The sequence below is a fragment of the Lynx rufus genome, unplaced genomic scaffold (genome assembly GCF_022079265.1).
Source record: "Lynx rufus isolate CCGP_SWC_20201006 ecotype Redwood Valley unplaced genomic scaffold, mLynRuf1.p SCAF_23, whole genome shotgun sequence".
Taxonomy (NCBI): Eukaryota; Metazoa; Chordata; class Mammalia; order Carnivora; family Felidae; genus Lynx; species Lynx rufus.
The window spans coordinates 1,914,897-1,933,990 of record NW_025814838.1 but is presented as its reverse complement, the minus strand read 5'-3'; the positions used below and the strand labels follow the sequence as shown (position 1 = coordinate 1,933,990).

Below are 19,094 nucleotides of genomic sequence, written 5' to 3'. Positions count from 1 at the left end.
AAGGTGAGTAGCCATTGCCTCCCTACCCCATCCCATTCCCTTTCATTTCCCTCAGGTTCTCCAAAGGAAGTCCCAGCCTCCAGACCCTGCCATCCAATCTGCCACCAGGCTCTATCAGAGAAGAGGGTGGCTCCTACCCTTCTTCCTCCAGCCTGACCAGCAGGGCCCTCATTATCATCACGCTTTTAGCTATCATAACCTAATGCCTAGTTGGGAGGAAGGTCTGAGTAACTGGCCTTAAGAAGAATGTGAGGAACATAATGATAGAACCTGGGGACAGCTGGTGTCTACGTCTTCCTTTTCCCCCTGGAAACAGCCATTTAGTCCCTGAGCCAATTCTTTCAGCCTTTAAGGGGTGGGTACAGGGCGTAGACCTGGTCAGGAGTACCCCAGGCCTCTGGCTACAGACTGAGCCAATGAAGTCACTTTAGGACTTTGCTGGCATTCTTGCTGTTGAGATTGCTATGAAGATACAGGCTTGGAGCTGCCAGGAGCCTGGTGTGAAGTGAACCTTTTGAAATCTTTGAAGTCAAAACAAAGGGAAGCAGAAGTCAGGAGATGGATGACCTCCTTTAAAGTTGTGGATCCAGTCCTACCCGAAGTCATTAAAATCACTGAAATTTTTAGTTACACATCCCAATAAATTCTCTTTTTAAATACAAATGACACTATCACCTCCCACGAACAGTCCTTAATACACACTTTAGACAGAAAGGGTGAGTCCCGGGGTCTGTTAGAATAACCAACAGTTTATTAAAAGCTTGCTGTGGGGCTCTGTGCCAACCCCATAGCTGGGAGGGGTTCCCACGACTGCCCCCAGGTCTGGAAGCAGCCCCTTCCAAGGTCCTTCCCTTGTTCCCCTGCCCCAGCTCTGATCTCAATAAAAAAAAAAAAAAAAAAGAAAAAAAAGAAAAAGAAAAAAGATAAAGGACAAAACGGCACAGGACGTCAGACAGCAACGGGGGAATGGAGAGACCAGGCATCCTGACCCCAAGACAACATCCTGATCCTTTCCTAGGAAGGCCTTTTCCTTCTGTTCTCCCCACCCAGACCTGCTCTGCCACACCTCAGGTCTGGGGGGCCTGGCATCCCCAGTCCATGGCCCCATTACAGGGGGTAGTATAGTTCTCTGAATATAATATATCTAGACCCACCCTTCCCCTCCCCCAGGGGACCAGATGAATATTTGACACGCACATCTCCCTCCTTTCCCAAGGCTGTGATGGAGAGAGACCCTGGCACCATGGTGGGGAGGCAAGGGCTCCTGGTCAGCCTTGAGGCACCGAGGCCCAAGCTGGCCCTGGGCCACTGGCCAGCCCAAGAAGCTCATGAGATGAGGAGGTCTAAGGGGAGCTGGAGCCAACATCCTGTCCCCCACCTGTGGGTGGACCTCAAGCTTACAGCCCTCCAGGAACCGGCTCCACCCACCCCTGCCCCTGCCCCTGCCCCATTCATCTGCTCATCCACCCTGCACTTCAGGAATAGAAGTGGGAGGAACCATTGAGGATGTGGGAAGCGACACTGGTGCTACGGCTCAGAGGCCCAGGCACTGCAGCAGCAGGTGGGCCCACGTTGTCGCTGCCACTGCCCCCTGAGGCTGCCCGCCGCAGGGGCTGAGGGCTGTTTCTTAGCAGCAGCAGGGCTCCACCACGAGGTGTCCCACTCTGTGTGGGGGGCCCCAGCCAGTTTGGGGGACCCGGAGGAGCCAGCAGAGAGGGCTGACGCCAGGCTGGGGGGGGCATGCCCGGTGGAGGAGGGCCATGGCTCCAGTGTGCCCCTGATCGGGGAACAGGACGGGAGGGCCAGGCAGGGGCAGGAGGTGGAGCAGGATAGCCCTGTGCAGCAGCCTCGGCTGGGATGCCCCCCAGAGCCATACTGGAGAAGCCCAGCCTCATGCTCTCAGCATCGAAAGCCTCGATCTCACGGGCCTGCCGCTCGAGCAAACTCCGGATTCGCTCGGAGCGCCCTGTCTGCAAGGCCAGCAGCTCCTCTTCCACCTGGGACACCCAGAAAAGAGGTTAGCGCATCCGGGGGCAGGAGGTGGGGAGCCTGCCCTCCCCAGCGCCTCTTGGTGCCGGAGCCCCCTTACCCGCTGCTCCAGCAGCGCCCGCCTCAGAGCCACCCTCTGCTCCAGCTCCCGCAGCTCCCGCTCATGCTGGCTCTCGGTGCGGATCTTGATCTTGCTCTGGTAGGCGTTTAGCAGCTCCAGCTCCTGCTGCAGCTGCTGCCGAAGGGCCTGGAATTCTGCCTCCTGGGTCTCATCAAGCCGTAGCTGGCAAACAGGGAGAACTAATTTTAGGGGCCTCCTCCCCCACCCCCGCAATCCTCCCCTGCCCCAGGTAGGCCTGGGCCCTAAGGTTTCAAGAAGCAGCCAGTCTCAACATCTATCAAAATGAAAGGTCGCCATACCCTGTGACACAGCAATTACACTTCCAGGAATTTATCCCCCAGGTATACTTGCACATGTGCTCGAAGGTGTTCACTGAAGCGTTGTGATAGCAAAATACTGGAAACAACCTAAATGTCCACCAATAAGGGATGGGTTAAATAAATTATGGTACGTCCATACCATGGAAAATTCTACACTGTTTAAAAAATGAGATAGGTGTACTGACATGGAAAAATGTCCAAGAAATACTAGGTGGAAAAAGAAGAGAGCAGTATGTACAACACAATCCTACTTTTGTTTATAATTTTGTGTAATCTTTCAAATATGCATAGGGAAAAAACCTAAAATACAATTATTAACAGTTAACTGAGATTGGGTCAGAGAATGGGATTGGGTGAGAGAATGGCAATGAATAGGGGCACTGTCACTTTTTACGCTATGGTATTTTTTAATTGGCCCATTCCAGTGTTGTTGTGTGATCACTTTTAGAACAGCAATCTTCAAAATCCTCAGAAGTCTGGGTAAATCGGCCCAAGGGCCACGATCATTTTGATTTGCTCCCTGTTCACACATTAAACTAACTCAGGCCCAGGAAACAATTATAGCCACTCTTTCCTTGGTGGTTCTTGGTAGAGTAGTCAGGCTGGCTTTGTCAAGACCTTAAGAAAATACTCAAGAGAGATAAAAAAAAAAAAAAAACCATTGTGGAGAATACTAACAGTGGGAGAGTATCCAAGTTTCCCCCAAGAACAAAAGCCCCATCTTTCCCCGCACTCCCCCACTTCCAACTTCCCATAACCAAGGCGGGAGTACAAAGGCCAGCCTCCACCACGCTCCCTCCCTGGACCCCAGGCCTCACCGCCTGCGAGCTGAGCATCTCTGAGATGGACTGGTCATACTGCTCGGCTAGAATCGCCAGCTTGCGGGTCTGTTCTTCCTTGAGCCGCTTAAGGAGGCTCTTGTGCTGAGCTTTGGGTGTGGTCTCCAGCAAGTGTGCCCGCAGGGCCTTGTACTGCCGAGTCTGGATCTTACACGTCTCCTGGAACTGCTTCTTGATCTGCAGCTCCTTAGACTATGCAGTGGACGGACCAAGGGGAGATGGGGGCAAGGGAGAGGAGGAGGAGGAGGAGGAGGAGGAGGAACAACCAGGGGAGAAGGGGAGAAGAGAGAGAGGAGGAGAGGAGACAGAAGCAGAGACAGGGAGAGGGAGAGAAACAGAAAACATGTTAGACAGAGGGGGCGGGGGGAGCTGTATACAGACAGACATGGAGAGATGGGATTGTGCTGAAGAGAGATCAGGAAGATTCTCAATGGGCAAGAGATACAAGTAAACAAGAGCATGTTCCAAGAGCATGTTCAGGGTTGGGTAGAAAACACAAGAAACAGCAGGAGAATTCGTGGACAGAGAACTGAGAATCTTTAGGGTACGGAGTACACACAAGAAGCTCTGACCATGCAAAGACAGAGGAAATACAACCCAGAGACAGAAACCAAGTGAGCAGATACAGAACGTGCACAAGAGTGAGAAAACCAAGTCACATAACACACCCATGGAAGAGAGCGACACAGCTAAGGAAAGACAGAGAAAGTCCCAGGTTCAACACCTTAGGGTGGGAGGGAGGGAAGGAGGATAAGCTCCGAGCTGAGAAATGGATAAGATGGGGTGGCCCCATCTAGGGCCACGTAAGGGAAAGGGGCAAAGGAGGTGGCCAGAAAGGGCCTGACAGGTTCAATGGGCCAGCAGCTGCTACCCTGACCAGATCTCCACGTCCCAGCCCAGCCCCTTAGACACTCAGCTCCCACTCCAAGCCCACAACCAATCCCATTTCCATGCCCCCACTCTCTGCCTGGCCCCCCAAACTCACCACCCCCTACTGTAGTTTGCAGTCCCTTCCCCAAGCCCTCTAGGGTAAAGCCTAATTAATGCCAGGGGAGATATTCAGTTCCCAGAAGGGAACCACATAGGGAAGGGGCTGGGACAAAAGGCAGGTGATAAGGACAAAAGGCCCCGGAACCTAAGGACACTCTCTGGAAAAGAACCCACCAACAGGGGAGCTGTGGGGCCAAGAAGTTCTGTGGAAGCTCAACAGGGGCCCAGACCTCTGAGCTGGTGGTGGTCATGGTGCAACGAAGCTATGAAGGCAGAGAGGATGAGGCTGAGGAGTGAAAGGGGTTAAGATAACGTAGATGGGGGTGAAGAGGTCATGGAACTGGGGGCCGAGGGTCCAGACTGGGGGCATACCGGGGAGGCTAGGCGGCAGGACAAAGCAGACAGAGGCAGCCTGGGCCAAAGGTACAGTTCCGCTCAGATATTTTATTTGTGTTTGTCTTTTTCTTTTTTTGGTGGGGGAAAGGGGACAGGTTGGAAGGGAGACAGAAAAACAAAATCAAAGAGAGAAAAAAAAAACATGACTTCCCACCCACCGCCACCCCTGGCCCCAGGCCTGAGTTGATGAGGGTGAGGATGAGCACACACACAGTGGGAGAACAGCAATAACTTAGGGTGGGGAGGAGTGTCAGGAGAACACAAAGTGTAACTTCTGAACTCCTGGTGGAGGAGGCTGCCTGTCTAGAGGTCCAGAGGACTGGGCTGAGGTGGGGAAGTGTACTAAGGAGGTAGGGGTGAAAGGGAGGAGAGGACTGGAACTCGAGAAACCTCACTGAGTAGTGGGAAATAAAGTGCTCGATGCTCTAAGATTTGGGCAGGGGAAGAGCTAGTCGGTTACCTCCAAGGAGGCAGGGCCCGGGACTGGCGGGGTCGGGATCGCCGCCCAATTAGAGTCCCGGGCGCTGATTGGCGAGAGGCAGAGGGCACTAGCCGGCGCTGGCTACGGGGCAGCAGCCGGGGGATACGGCTGGGCCTCTCACCTCGGAGCAGGCCCCAGCTGGCCAGTGTGTGGATAGCCCAAGGGGGCAAGTGGGAGGCTAAACCCTGGCTGGCCCGTGCCAGGCGCCAGTTCCAGCCCTTGCACAGGGTCCAAAACCTCGCCAACAGGGCTAGCGGGTGTCGGGCAGTGCGGGGATTACCCCGCCGGGGCCCAGGAACGGGCAGACGGCTGCGGAAGCCATCCTTGTTGGTCTTGGGGTAGAGTGCAAATAGGCCTCGGTCCCCCACAGCTCCACAGCCCTGTAGGGCACAAAAGGCCACAGGCGACAGGCGCAGCAGAGCCCGCAGCCAGAGTCGAGAGATGCCCCGGCGCATCCGGGGGCCCTGCTGCCGCACCCATTTGCCCCCAGCTGCCAGAGCTGCCAGAGGTAGAGCCAGGCCTGGCCAGGCTAGGAGCCAGGCAGCCCCAAGGCCCAGAGGGACACCCATAAGGCCACGGCGCCAGCTCAAACCCAGGACAGCCCCCAGTGCGGTGCCCTGGGCCAGGAGGAGGAACAGACTGGGGGGCAGGTGCAGAGCTGTACAAAGAAGTAGGTAGGAGGCCCCCAGGCCCACCAGCCCGACCTCAAGGGCCAGGAGCGCTGCCTGCAGGCCACCCCCACCCTGGGCTGCCAGCAGTGGGAGCAGCAGCAGAAGTAGCAGGGGCAGGAGGCCAGAGGAGGATCCCACTGCAAAGGAGAGGCCAGCCAGGAGGCCATGGGACAGGAGTCCAGGGAGCTGGCTAATAGGGCCATGCCTCAGACGTGTTGGAGGGGGTTCAGGGGGGATGTCTGGTGAGGGACAGCCATCTCCAGGATCCCTCGGGGTCCTAATTGGCGCCCCCTCTTCCTCTTCCTCATCTTCCTCGGGGACTGGGGTCAGCGCTGGGCCCGGGATCCAGCCAAGCTCAAATTCCTCATCCAGGAGGCTCCCGTCCTGCTTCTCCCATAACCTCCATTCCCCAGCTGCCTCCTGGCCCACAATGCTCCTCTCTTGGGGCGCCAGGGATGGGACCCTAAGCTCTTCTATCTCCTCCTCAGGCAGACCCCAACCTTCCTCATCAATCAAACTATGTTTTTGTGGGTTGGGACTAGGGGTTCCTGATTCTTCCCCCAATATCCTCTGTTCCTCTGGCTCCAGGGTAGCCCCTTCCTTTCCCAGAATCCTTCTCTCTGGAACTGCTTCCTCCTCCTCCTCCTCTCCCAGAATTCTTTGGTTCAGGACTGCCTCCTGGCCAGATGAGCAGGGCTGCTCTTCTCTAGGGGTGCCTGTGCTGGGTGGTCCCAGAGCCCCAGGAATGGGGAGCGGGAGGCCCGGGGGACGCTGGCCTGCACGTACTTTGAGGCTCTTGGGCTGCTGGCGAACCTGGGCTGCATGCTTCTGCCGCAACTCTTGCTCACGCCGCTTGTTGTACTCCAGCTGGTTGCCCAGCTCTGTCTGGTGCTGCAGGCGGGTGAGTTCGGCCCGTGTGCGCTGGACAGCCTGGAGCTGCCGTAGCTCCAGCTCTCGCGTGGCCTCATGCTGCCGCAGCAGCAACGCACACTCCAAGTCCTTCTGGGTCTGCTTCTTGTTCAAATCCTGAGGCAGAAGGGAGGCAGGGCCCAGAGCTCAGTCAGGAAGCCTTGTTGGTGTCAAGAGAGCCCCAGAACTCCCTGGCAGAGGGAGCTGAGCATGGGGAGCTGAGGGGTGTAAAGGAGCCAAGCTGCTGGCTGGCCTGGGAATGGAAGCCCAGGGAGCTCTAGCAGGGTGACAGGCACGAGGAAACAAGGGGTGTGGAAGAGAAGCCAAACCACAGCACGAAAGAGGGTAGAGGGAAAAATAGGTGCCTGTGCTGTGGGGAGGGGGATGGAGGGTGGGGTGGCCTACCTCCCGCAGCAGGTCCTGGTCCAGGCTGTGACGGGCCAGCAGCATCTTGCGCTTATACTGGCGACACTGAAGCTCAAAGTACTGACGCTGTCGCCGCAGCAGCCCCGCCTCCTCCTCTGCCTGGCACTGCTGGAGTTGCTCCTTCTGCCGCAGAAGCCACTCGGCCTTCTCCCGCTTGGGTGTGCTGGGGTTCTCCTGGAGCTCCTGGGCAAGGCCATGCGGAGGGCAGGGAGTCAGGGCACCTCACCCACCACAGGCCCTGTCCGTTGCTGCAGCCCCATCTCACCTCCTTTAGCTGCTCCTTCCGAAGTTTGTAGGTTCGCTTCTGTGCCTCCAGCAGGGCCGCTAGCTCTTTCTTCTGCTGCCCAAGGATGTGCTGCTGGAACTTTCGCTCCTCGGCCTGGGCGGCTCGTGCCTCCTTCTCACCAATGGCCTGGTGCCGCCGGGACAGTTTTTCTGCCTCAGCCCCAAAGCCGGCCCGCTGTGCCTCAAGCTCCCGCTGTAGCCGTGCGCTATGCTCCTCACGTTCACCCCTCAGCCGTGACTCCAAGGCCAGCAGCTGTTTCTGGTGCTGTCGTCGCATCCGCTTATAGCCACTCAGCTGCTCCCGCAGGGCTGAGTCCTGCTCATGCTCCTGGATCTGACGGCTGACCTGGGGCAGGACAGAGGATGAGAAGTGGGGCTCAGTCCTGGCCTCATCTCATTACTCACACGGTTTTCATGCTCTATTGGTGAACACGGATTTCAGACTCATGGGTTCGGTTCTCATTTGGTGCCTTCATCACACGTAGCCCCTCTGAGTCTGCCACCTCCACTGGATGATGGAGATACAGTCTATTTCACACGCTGATATCACTGAATGAGTCGATAAAAGGTGCCGCGCGCAGGGCCCGATGCAAAAGTGGCAACAATTCAGGTTAGTTCAAAGTCAAACATACCTGGGCCCAACCCCCAGCTTGGTCACTTACTAACCAGGTAACCTCAAGCAAGTTAATGACACTAGCCTCAGTTCCCTTATCTGCTAAATGGGACAATACCACCTCCTTATAGAAAGCTGTGGAGATTACGCCTGATACATGCATAATAGCGTCTAGAACACTCTGAACTAACAAACACTGTTTTTCTTCCCCTTCAGCAAACACTGAGGACTCATTATAGCCCAGGTATGCAGCTGGGATCTGGGCCCTGAGATGTTGAGAGTATCAAGAACACTGGGCCTGGATGTCCACATCTGAGGTTTGGAGCTCAGGTCCCATTGTCAAGTGGGCACAACTCCAACTAGTCCAGGTGGCCAAGTCCCTGGAAATCAGGGACCGGAAATCAGGTCCAGGAAACCCTGGACCTCTCTACACAGTACAACAAAGCACTAAGCATCACAGGATCTGAACAGCTGTCCCATAAGAATACACTAGACCAATCACTGGCCCATAACGGAATTAATGTTGGTGTTTGCAACTAAGCAAGAACGAAATCTAAAGGTTTACTCAAAGTATGGATGAAAGACTGTGTTTTATGAAAAGTCTACCCATCTTTTCCTGTGAACTGAGAAAAACATTACCATGACTTGATCTTAGGAAAACCAGTCTTGCTTAATTTGAGAATCTGAAAACCACCAAAGGTGTTTCGGCAAGTGCCTTGGACAAGCAGAATGTCTGAGTCACCACTGCCTCATCTCTCAACTGGGATCATACCCTCTCCCTCCAGAGGAGCTGGAAGGATGAAATACTCAGGCATGTGTGTGAGCCTGAGAGCCAGTCATGGTATGAGGCAGACACTGGCCACTATTCCTGCCCTCCAGGAGCATAAAATCCAGCACACCTATCACAATGTCATTTAGAAGCACCACAGCACAGGGATGTGATACACCTGGCTGGTCAAGGGCCTGGGAAGGCACCCCAGGACATGCTACTTAAGCCTAGCCATGAAAATGGAGGAAGAGTTTATCAAACTAGGAATACCCACATCGGGCAATGTGACCAAAACAGTCCGTTGGGAGAAGAGAATGGAGAGGGTCAAGGAGAGGAGAAAGTGAAAGACGGCAACAAAAAGTGAGAGCGGAATCTGAACTTAATCCAGTGCCAGAGGGGAAAAACAAATCATCTCTGGACTTAAGAGTTTGGGGCATCCAGGCTGAGGGAGGATGGCTACACTTACCAGGGAGGCAGTACGGATGGTGGCAAAGTGATCCCTGTTGCGGCAGTAGGCCCGGCGGCGGGCAGAAGAGGTGGTAGAGGTGGGAGCTGGGGCTGCGGGTGGCTGGAGAGGACCTGGGGTCATCTCCGGCTGGTAGGGGTCATCATACAAGTTGTCAGAACCCTAGAGGAAGGGAAGGTGAAAGGGATGCCCAAGGTTCAGAGGCCACTGGGCCCAAGAGGAGATCCCTGGAGACCCAGTCTGACTTAGAGGAGGAGCAATCACACTTGGGAGGGAGAGCTGGGGCTCGGCCTTGTCACCATCAGGCCTCCTGAAGGTGAGCTGCATACCGGCAGTCGGTGGATGATGGAACTATGGGAGGTAACTGTATGCTCCCCTTCTTGCATCATGGCCATCTCTCGGGCTTCAGGGCCTTCCTCCTCCTCCTCTTCCTCTTCCTCCTCCTCCTCTTCCTCCTCGTTGTCCGAGGCATCAGCTAGGCTATTGACTGAACTGCTCTGGCTGGAGGCGCTGATGGACATGCTTGGCACTGAGTGGCTACTCTCTAGACTGGTCAGCGTCCCAGCCCGGTGCATGTAGGGCTCGGCCTCCTGTGGACAGGGCGCAGGCTGTTGGGCAGGGAAGGGGAAGGATAAGGGGTATGTATATGGAGATAGCACAGGGAGACAGAGGGCAGGAGGAAGGAGAGGGAAGGTGAGCCAAGCAGCTGCTAGGAGGCAAGCAAAACACAGTGGGGAAAAAAGGGTGGCAGGGTAAGCTGGGTCACCTCCTCCTCCTCTGGGGCTTCAGCACCAGGGCCATTGGGTGCTTCTTGGAACAGTATCTTCTTCATCTTTCGGTACTGCAAATTGTCCAGCTCCCGCACGGCATCCTTGGTCCTCTGGATCAGGTCCATGATGACTGTGGGTGGCCGCTCCCGGAGCACAAAGCGGTGCTGAGGGGAGAGAACACTGAGGCCTGCTGCAGAGCACCTACCCCCACCCCAAATATCCCATGGGCCCTGACACTCCCTCTGGCCTGTGGAACTTCCCTGGGGCCCATGCCCACCAGGAGCTGATGCTGGCCTTGTGCTAGGTAAGCCCTGCCCCCACATTTTCACCACCCAATCACCCCTCCCCAGACAGGCTCCTGTTCCTCCAAGCACAGCTGACAGACAAGAACAGGCAGGAGATCTGGATTCTAGTCCAGGTCCTCTATCAACATGCTGTGTGCCCCTGGACATGTCATGAGGCCTCTCTGGATTTCATAAGGTATCCCACAATTATAAAACAAGTAGGTCAAACTAGACTGTCTACATCAGTTCCCAACTGGGGCTCCTTAGGCCCCATGGATCTGTGAAGGGAATGGGGGCCCCTCTACTTTTGAGATCTCAAAACACACCTAAGGGAAATCATACATTTACCCATGACAAGGCTACCCAGGCTTTTGGCTTGAATTACATCAGATCAGTGTGGTAACCCTGGTTATCGCACGCAGACCAGAAGCTCTGGCTGGCAATTATATACGTCTTTGATTAACAAAAGATGGGAAAACAAATTATTACTTAATAAATAAAGACAGTCTGGTAGACAAAATCTTGCAAAACACAGAGTCCATTGGGCACTGGGAATGCGGGTGGGAATTCATACATGAAGTTCTTGGTGGAGGAAGAGCTGGGAATCACTAATTTCACTGAAGGGTTTTGTGGTTCTAACAGGCAACGGTTCTAGGAGAATGCTAGGCCAGTGAGCCCTTACCTTCAGAAGAACCTCTGAGGTTGGTCTGTCTTGAGGGATTTTCTGAAGACAGGAGTCAACAAAATTCCGGAAGTACTCAGACCTAGAAGTCATGGGAGGATGAGGAAGGGGGGGAGGCCATAAGCCAGGTAGCCTTACCCTATGGCCTAACCCCTGGGCCCAGGAATCCCAGTCCTCACCAGTGTCCTGACTGGAGCACGGGGGACTCGTTCTGTGCAATGTGGTATAAGGCACTCATCGCATTCATGTTAAACAGCGGTGGTTTCCGTTCCGCTACAGAGAAAGGTGAACAGGGAGAAGGTGAGAGGTGGCAGATGGGCAGAGGAGTGGAATGGAAATCAGAGGATTTGGGTTCACACCCCAGCTCCCTGACTTCCTTGCTGTATGGCCCTGAGCAATTCTCATCATCTCAATTAATTTCCTCCATAAAATGTAACACCCATCCTCTCCCCTGTATACAACGGAATAGAGATCAAAGGCAGAAAGAAGCAGTTATCAGCCCAACTAACATTCTATTAGGTGCCAAGTAAGAGCAAAAAACTTGCTAAGTGTTAAGGGAAAGATAAGGAAAAACAAGAGACAGGCTCTGTCCTCAAGGAACCTCTAGCCTAACAGGAAAGATTAAGTAAAACTCAACAAGTACTATCAAGTTACAAGAGGGAGACAGAAAAATGGTTGGGAAGCTGGGAGTGCATGTGGGTTCTCAAGCTGGTAGGTGTGCAGGGGATTAAGGGCAGGTCTTTTGGAAAAAGGGATATTGGAGCTGGGCCTTAGATTAGAAGTTGCAAGCCAGGAGCTCCTCGAGGCCCAGACAAATGTTTTGTTATGTTTTTGGCCCAAATAGCAATTTTTAAATTACATTCCAACCTAGCAATTTAGTAATAATAACCTAAATGTCCGGTTTCTTCTAAAAACTTAGATGTGGTGAAAAGGAGCCGACACTTACGCATAACGATGGGCTAGAGCAAAGCAATAGCAGTCTCCAGTTTGCCGTAATCTTTTTCACATTACTTCTTTGATACGCACTATCTGCTTATAACCAGGACTGGTGGTTTCTTTTCAATAACAGAGAAATATTTCTCGGCGTCCACATCTCTACCAAAAAGTAGGAATAAAATGGACAGCTCTATATTTTTCTTCTACCTGGCTTGTTCCAATGTATTTGCATCACCTGCCCAGCTGTGGTCTCGAGTGACAAATGCACATATGTGGACATGGAGGGAAAGGGCGTGTCCAAATCTCGGACTTCGGGCAGAAGACAAAATACAAACCAAGTTAAGAAAGTGGAAAAGTTCATGGCACACTCAGGGTGTGGAGCTTATAAAGGTGAGAGCCAACTTTCAGAAAGCGGGGCTTTTAGCTTGGTGGAAGGAAGCGCAGGGATGGCATAGGTCTTGAAGAGAATGGGTAGCACTGATGGCTCTGAGGAGGGGAGCGAAGCAACAGCACCCGGCTAGGGCAGATCTCTCTGACATAAGAGAGACTGGAGGGAAGAAGAGACTGGAGGTAGGAAAGATCATGGCAGGAAGTTGTTGATAAGAGAGACTAACAGCATCTCTTTTCTTGGGCAACTGTCTGTGCCGGGCACTGTGTTGGAGGCTTTACAAACATTACCTCACTAATAGTTAATTTCAGTAGCATAGGCTGGCAGAGACGAGAACCCGGACAGGCTTCAAGGCCTCATGAACTCACGTGAGCCTTACTCTCTGGCCTTATCATTCACTGCTCTTTACATGGCATTACCTGCAATATTTCAAACAACTGAAGCCAGTCTCAGCTCCGCATGCCTGCTCTTACCTATCTGGAATGCTCTTCCCTATAGTCTTTCAAACAGCTATTATCTACTTTATGGTTCTGCTTAGATATCTGCTGTAAGATATTCCTTAGCCCCTGAAATAGATCAAGTCTCTTGCTTTATGGTTGTACTGCTCCTGTAACCTCCATTCAGCTTCTGTCCCGGTAAGAGAAAACACATCTGTTTCCCCAACTGGAATGTAAGTTCCACAAGGCCAAGAACCTCATTCATTGCTATACCCCCAAAACCTGCTAGCATAGCGTGGTACAAAGCTAGCACTCAAAAAAAAAAAGTAAAACTAGAGTAGTGGACAGGAAAAGAATGCTCTGATATCCTCAGGTCTAAGAACTGGTAGGATTTGACAGCTGCCTGACTTGGGGGTCAAGGGTACAGTCAAAATGGACAGGAGCTTGGAGGCCTGAGGATGAAATGGTATGGGGATGGAAAGAGACAGAGAAAGAGAAAGCAGTGGAGAGAAAAGAGGATGAAGAAACAGAGGATGTCGTCCTTACCCAGCTCGATGCAGGTTATCCCCAAGGACCAGACATCCACTTTGCCATCGTACTGCCCCTCATCCATTGCGAGGATCACCTCTGGAGCCATCCTGGGAGAATGGTCAGGAGAAAGAGGCTTATCACCTGCCCAGACTCTGCCAACTATCGCTCCCAACATCCTAGGGGCTCCCTCCACTCACCACCATCCCACTCACCAGTACGGGGTGCCCACAAAGGAGTTGGCGGGTGCCATGATAGATGCAGAGCCGAAGTCCCCTAGCTTCACCAAGCCTGGCTCTGATAGCAAGATGTTTCCAGCCTTCACATCCCTGCCGGAGATGAAGCACAAGGATGAGGCATACATCTCAGGAAGGCTGGGCAAGGGGCTTTAGCACCAGGTTTCCAAGAAGGCTGCAGCCCAGCTGAATAAGTGGTGTAGAGCGCACCCCCTCCCAGCCATTGTCAATGTTCCTTGTACCTATGGATCATGTTGTGGGAGTGCAGGTAAGCCAGGCCCTGAAGGGCCCCATGGGTCACAGCTGCAATCTCCACCTCCTGAAGGGGCTTCTTGTGCACTGGGGAGTGAGGGAAAAACATCAAACTGAGGGAGCCCAAGGGTGGGGCTGGAACAAGCTCCCCTGATCCCTTTCCCTACAGCTTCTTTGCTCTTCTCACTTCTCCCACTTGTTGGCCAAAGAGCCACTTACCTTCTAGAAGGTCAGAAGCTGAGCCCAGGCAATACTCCATCACCAGCTAAGAAAGGGTGAAGGGTCAGAGATAAGCACATCTGGTCACCCCTGGCCCACCTCTCTTGGGCAGAGATCCAAACAGAGAGCTTCTCTGCCTATTCTTCACTCAGGCATTACCTCCAGGGTGAAGACAAAGAGGAAGGACAACTGAGAAAACGTGGTGGTGGTGGTGGGAGAGTTCCTAGTCAGGGCCTCCCCTAGGAAGGGGAGACAAGATACCACAGCTCCCATCTGAATCCTTTCAAAGCCCCATTATATCTCCATTTCCTCCAGCCCATATGCCCCTTTCCAACTACTAACAGTTTATGACTCTCTTCAAACCAGCCTCTCTTTCTGGAGACACTGTTGTCCATGGGTTTGCCTGAGGACTAAAGAGGTTGGGAGAGACTTCCTCCCTTCCAAGGTCCCCATAATGGCACCTGGAACAGGGCCCACTAAGAGACTGGACCAGGACAAGGATGGGGGCAAAGATCAGGCCAGATTCAGTGGGCTAGCTCACCCAAGCCGTGTGCTCCCTCAGGTAACAGCCCCGGTACTGAATGGTATTGGGGTGCCGGAGCTTCTGCAGGAACCGCACCTCCTTGATGATGTCCTGCCACTTCTGAGAGGAGGTCAGGGGAGAAGAGGTTTACTCAGCCCGCACATTGAGCCTGGGGTCCCCTGCTCTGTCCCTTACCATTCTTGTCAAACCTGACCCACCTCATTTGACTGCTTCCCACTATAGGACATCTTCTTGATGGCCACCACCTCACTATTCCGGACATCTCGGGCCTAGAAGACCAGACCAGAAGCTGGTGAAAGCCCTTGGTGAGAACTGGGCAGCAGGAAGATTTTTTGGCCCAAAAGGAGAGGGCAGGAAAGGCTGGTGTGGTATGGCAGCGCAGAAGGAGGCTTGGAGGTCCACAGGGGGAAGAATGCAGTGCCCATCCCTACCCCATTCTCCTAAGCCCCAACTTACAAAGTACACGGCTCCAAAGCTGCCATGGCCAATTTCCCGGAGATCAGAGAAGAGCTTTTCAGGGTCATCCTTGAAGAAGAGCTCAGCCACATCAGGGTCCTTCAGGCTCCCGGCCCGGCCCCCAGCTGGCATGATGGCCCCTGGGGGCCCTGAGAGTGGGGCCTGACCTGGAGAATGAAGAGGGGACCCTTACAGCGAAGATGAGACACTCAGAGAGAGGCAGGGACCCCTCAAATTTCTGCCTTCTCCTCCCCTAGTTCCCTGATGAGGGGGAGGCACCGCTGAGGAAGGGCAGGGGGGAGATTAGGAACAACATCAAAGCTCCAAAAAAATGAAGTTGCCCTAGCAACCAGAGCACGGGGGCCGGGTCCCTGGAGTCCCTAAAACTGCTAGGAAGACTGAGAGCTAAGCATCCTTACCACCCCCCTCAGCCCTCAGCAAGATCCATTTCCCTACAACCCCCCTACTTCTCCCCTTAAGAATAAAGATCCCACCTCCTAGCCAGAATCCCAGATTCCCAAGTGTCCTGTCCCACAAGTCCCATACCCCAAATATTTCCAGGCACCTTCCTGTTCCCCTTGGCGTCGAGGCCCCCTCCTCCCTCAACCTCTCACACCCTGGAAGAGAGCAGGAAACGGCCAGGCCGGAGGTAGTGGAAATCCGGCCATTGTTAGAAGTGGGTATTGGCCCAGAAGGGCCAGAAGACTTGCTCTCAAAAACGCCTAGGGACGTTGTGGCAGGGAGGATGGGAAGGACAGGGACAGAAATGGTGGCTGGCTTTGGGGACCTCTCTGTGACCTGGGCTGTCTTACTTGACCAGTCCGATTGCATATGCATCACACACAGGTACAGGACATTTGTGGTGTACAAATAACATTTATTGAGCATGTACAGTAAGCACCTTACATGCATCTCTCTCATTCAACCCTTGCCACAACCTTGTGAGGTATTACTATCGGGGTACCCTTATCTTGCAATGAGGAAACAGGCTCAGAAAGGTTAAGTGACATCCAAAGCTGGTCCTCTACCACTGTTTTTAAAACAGCGCTATGAAACAAGCAGGGCAGGATAGTGATCACCATTTCACAGATGAGGTGACTGAGGCATAGAAAGGAAGGAGGACTTCTTCAAGGTCAGAGAAGAGGACCTTCTCTCCAGTCAGGCCTGTGTGCTTATTACTCTCTTAGCCCCCTCCTGCAGGAAGCCTCCCTTGACCACTTCAGCCTTTGGGGAGAGCTCCTAGAGCACCCAGCCAAACACCCAGAGAAAGAGCCTGCAGTACCTGGTAGCCAAGGACCCCGCCCCTTTTCCCCAGGGAATGCCAGGCCAAGCTCCTGGCTAAGCACTTGTTGGAATTTAGGCACAAAAGAGCCTTCAGCAGAGCTGGACTCCCAGGGCAGAGTTCTAGCTCCTTTAAAGCACCTAACAATTTAGCATGTAATTATATTCTGTCGGGCATTGTTTCCTGTTGTGTTGTTAATTTTGTCTCAGCCCAACTGGAAGCTGGAGGGCAAGAAGTAAGCCTGACTCTCCGGTGGGCCCCCAGGGTGCAGAGGGCTCAGAATAGCCCAGGAGATTGATTGATTGCCCTCAGCCAAGCCCTCAGCAGCTCCCAAGCTGCTCAGAATCGGCCCCCTTCTCCATTCTCCTGCCAGCAACCCTGCCAAGCACCCCTCACCCCCACCACACACCCACACACAAAGGCAGGTGCTCACAACTTGCCAAAGGAATCTTCTTGACCTCTTTACCAGCACCCAGCCCAGAATGTCAACCCAGGACCATAGGCCACATGTAAGGATGCCAACAAAATATCACACGGGGCCTCTTCCTCAAATAATGAACATTTGAGCAATTACCAAGGTCTGTGCTAAATCACAGCCACCTTCTCAAGGGACAATGTTATCACCATTCTGCAGATGGGGAAACCCAAGTCTGTCTGTCCCTAAACTACACTAACAGTACATCTCATCGGCAACATACAGCAACAGGGTTTTGAGTAAGTTCCTTATGCTTGGTCTTCTCTTCAGTAAAACGGATTACAGCATAGGGCTGTTGTGAGATTTTTAATGAGATCTCATCCTTAAGAACACTATGCAGACACTCAGCATATGGATTTTTCCTTCCCTGCCTCCAGGGTCACCACAAAAAGGACTTAAGACTTTGGGGATCATCCTACCCCAGCAGCTTGGCTTTAACTGTGAAGAGACACCACTATGGCTATCATTTGTCAAAAGACAGAACCCTCTCAGGAACCTAGACCAAAGACTGGAATCAGGGTAGAGATGAAGGTCACAGTAGGGAGAAAAATCCATGAGACAGAAGACAGGAGCCAGAGCTTCCCATCAGGGAAAGCTTCTGAGTATAGTCCTCCTAAAAAGGAAGCTCTTCTCCCCACCCCACCCCCCATTCTTCTATCTCACCCCAACTCATTCCCCTTTGGACCCCTGGCCAAGAAGAGACGGCAAGAGACAGGTATGGAGCAGGGGCAAAACTTCATCAAGAACCTGGGTTCAAATCCTGATTCTGCTACTGTGTGACCTTGAGCAACCTCTCTGAGCCTCAATATTCTCAACTGTAAAATGGGAAGACGGCAATAAAAGAGGCCCCCACAGGGTGAATGGGGGGGGTGTCACATGAGAGAACAGATATAAAACACTTGTAAATGACAGACCGCTTGACAAATGTATCACCATCAGCAGGAGGTTGGAAGGTAACAATACAGGTGGGGGAAAATATTGCCAGGCATCCCCAAACACAAATGCACACACACACTTCCTTCAAAGGACAAGAAATCCAACCAGATCATGCCTAAAAAAAAAAAAGCTAAGTGGACCCATCAGAGAGATCAGAGGCAAGGGAATCAACACCCCAGAGCAATCAGGAGAAAGAGGTATAATGGAGAACAGGTAGCTGTGAGGGACAAAGTGAACATGGGAGAAGAGCAAAAGAGTGCAAACCCATCTAATTAGCTCAAGCACCTTAGGGCGTGACCCCCAATGACATCAAAGACCCTGTCACCTGAGGTCCCCCATGAAACAGATATTATGAAGGAAGAGGAACAAGGTGGCAGCAGAAGGCACGGCTAGCCAGAGGCTGACCACTGGCCCACTGGGCTTCATTCTGAGGAGAGGGCCTACCCAGGCCCAGTTCCTCAAAAAGGAGCACGCTTTCTTCTCAATGTTAGACACAGGGACCCGCGCCCCTGCACCCCGTCTCACCTGGTAGGGGTCACTATGGTGCCCCAGCGCTTCCGCCTCCTCCTGGGGTCCTCCAGCGGCTCTGCCAAGCAGGGAGAGGGGCAAGGAGACCTTTCCCCTTGCCACCTCTTCCTCGGCTTTCGCCCTTCCTGAGGGGCGGGCCCGGGAAGCCTCCCCTGGAGGGGAGGGGGTGACAACCTGATCTGACCTCGCGGTCCAGTCCTCCTCCTCCGCGAGGGCGACAGTTGCTGAATCCCGGATTTCTGATTGTGGGGTCTGAACCCCAGATATTTGAACGAAGGGAGGCTGAATTTGATACCTGAACGCGTGGGGAATGAACCCCGGATACTGGTGCACGCAGGGACCTGAACCCGATATTTGAAATCCTATGAAACGGAGCCCCAGGTTTAGAGAGGTTAGGACCCGAGTCCTGGATATGTGGGATCTGAGGGGCTGATACCCGGATATTTGAGAAGCGAGGAGTCAAGCCCGGAAATTCACGACGGAAGGGCCTGAGCCCCAGGTCTTCGGCCACCGACAGGGGGCCCACCCCGAGGACGTCCGGCCGCACGGCCCCTCTCACGCCGGGGTCCGAGGGTGACAGCCCTCACTCCCGCCCCGGTCTCCTCCCTTTCCCCCTTCCTCTCCTGAGGGCAGCTGAAAGATTGTAGCTAAGGGCGGTCCCCGCGCCTTCTCTCCCTCTCCTCTTCTCAGCCTCAGCCTCTCTCCGCACCACAGCCCCGGTCTCGTCCCGGTCTCCCTCTCTCTCTTCCTCCCAATTCCAAGATGGAGACCGGGCGGGAGCGCGCAGGCGCGGTAGGGACGCCGGGCCAAAGGGGGCGGAGCCCTAAGTGAATAGCCCCGCCCCTCTATCCTTACTGCCGCGGCCA

At 53.7% G+C, this 19,094-nt stretch overlaps 1 protein-coding gene across 5 annotated transcripts; it reads right to left on the bottom strand.

The window, feature by feature from the left end:
- Positions 1-729: 729 nt before the first annotated feature.
- Positions 730-18,988, bottom strand: TAOK2 (TAO kinase 2). 5 transcript variants are annotated; one of them, XM_047087180.1, is made up of 19 exons: positions 18,226-18,985; positions 15,008-15,174; positions 14,749-14,820; positions 14,549-14,650; positions 14,008-14,053; positions 13,779-13,875; positions 13,516-13,629; positions 13,319-13,410; positions 11,191-11,284; positions 11,012-11,093; positions 10,042-10,209; positions 9,605-9,883; positions 9,276-9,437; positions 7,408-7,773; positions 7,122-7,325; positions 6,594-6,833; positions 3,249-3,461; positions 2,090-2,272; positions 730-1,997 (listed from the first exon to the last, which is right to left on the bottom strand). In XM_047087180.1, the coding sequence occupies exons 2-19, from the start codon at positions 15,137-15,139 to the stop codon at positions 1,476-1,478; spliced, it is 3,168 nt and encodes a 1,055-aa protein (XP_046943136.1). In that variant the 5' UTR covers positions 15,140-15,174; positions 18,226-18,985; the 3' UTR covers positions 730-1,475. The 5 variants fall into 5 exon arrangements, with proteins under 5 accessions (XP_046943136.1, XP_046943138.1, XP_046943139.1 ...); XM_047087182.1 differs by having other exon boundaries at positions 9,605-9,865; positions 18,226-18,984; XM_047087183.1 differs by lacking the exon at positions 730-1,997 and adding an exon at positions 2,410-2,517 and having other exon boundaries at positions 2,180-2,272.
- Positions 18,989-19,094: the final 106 nt, after the last annotated feature.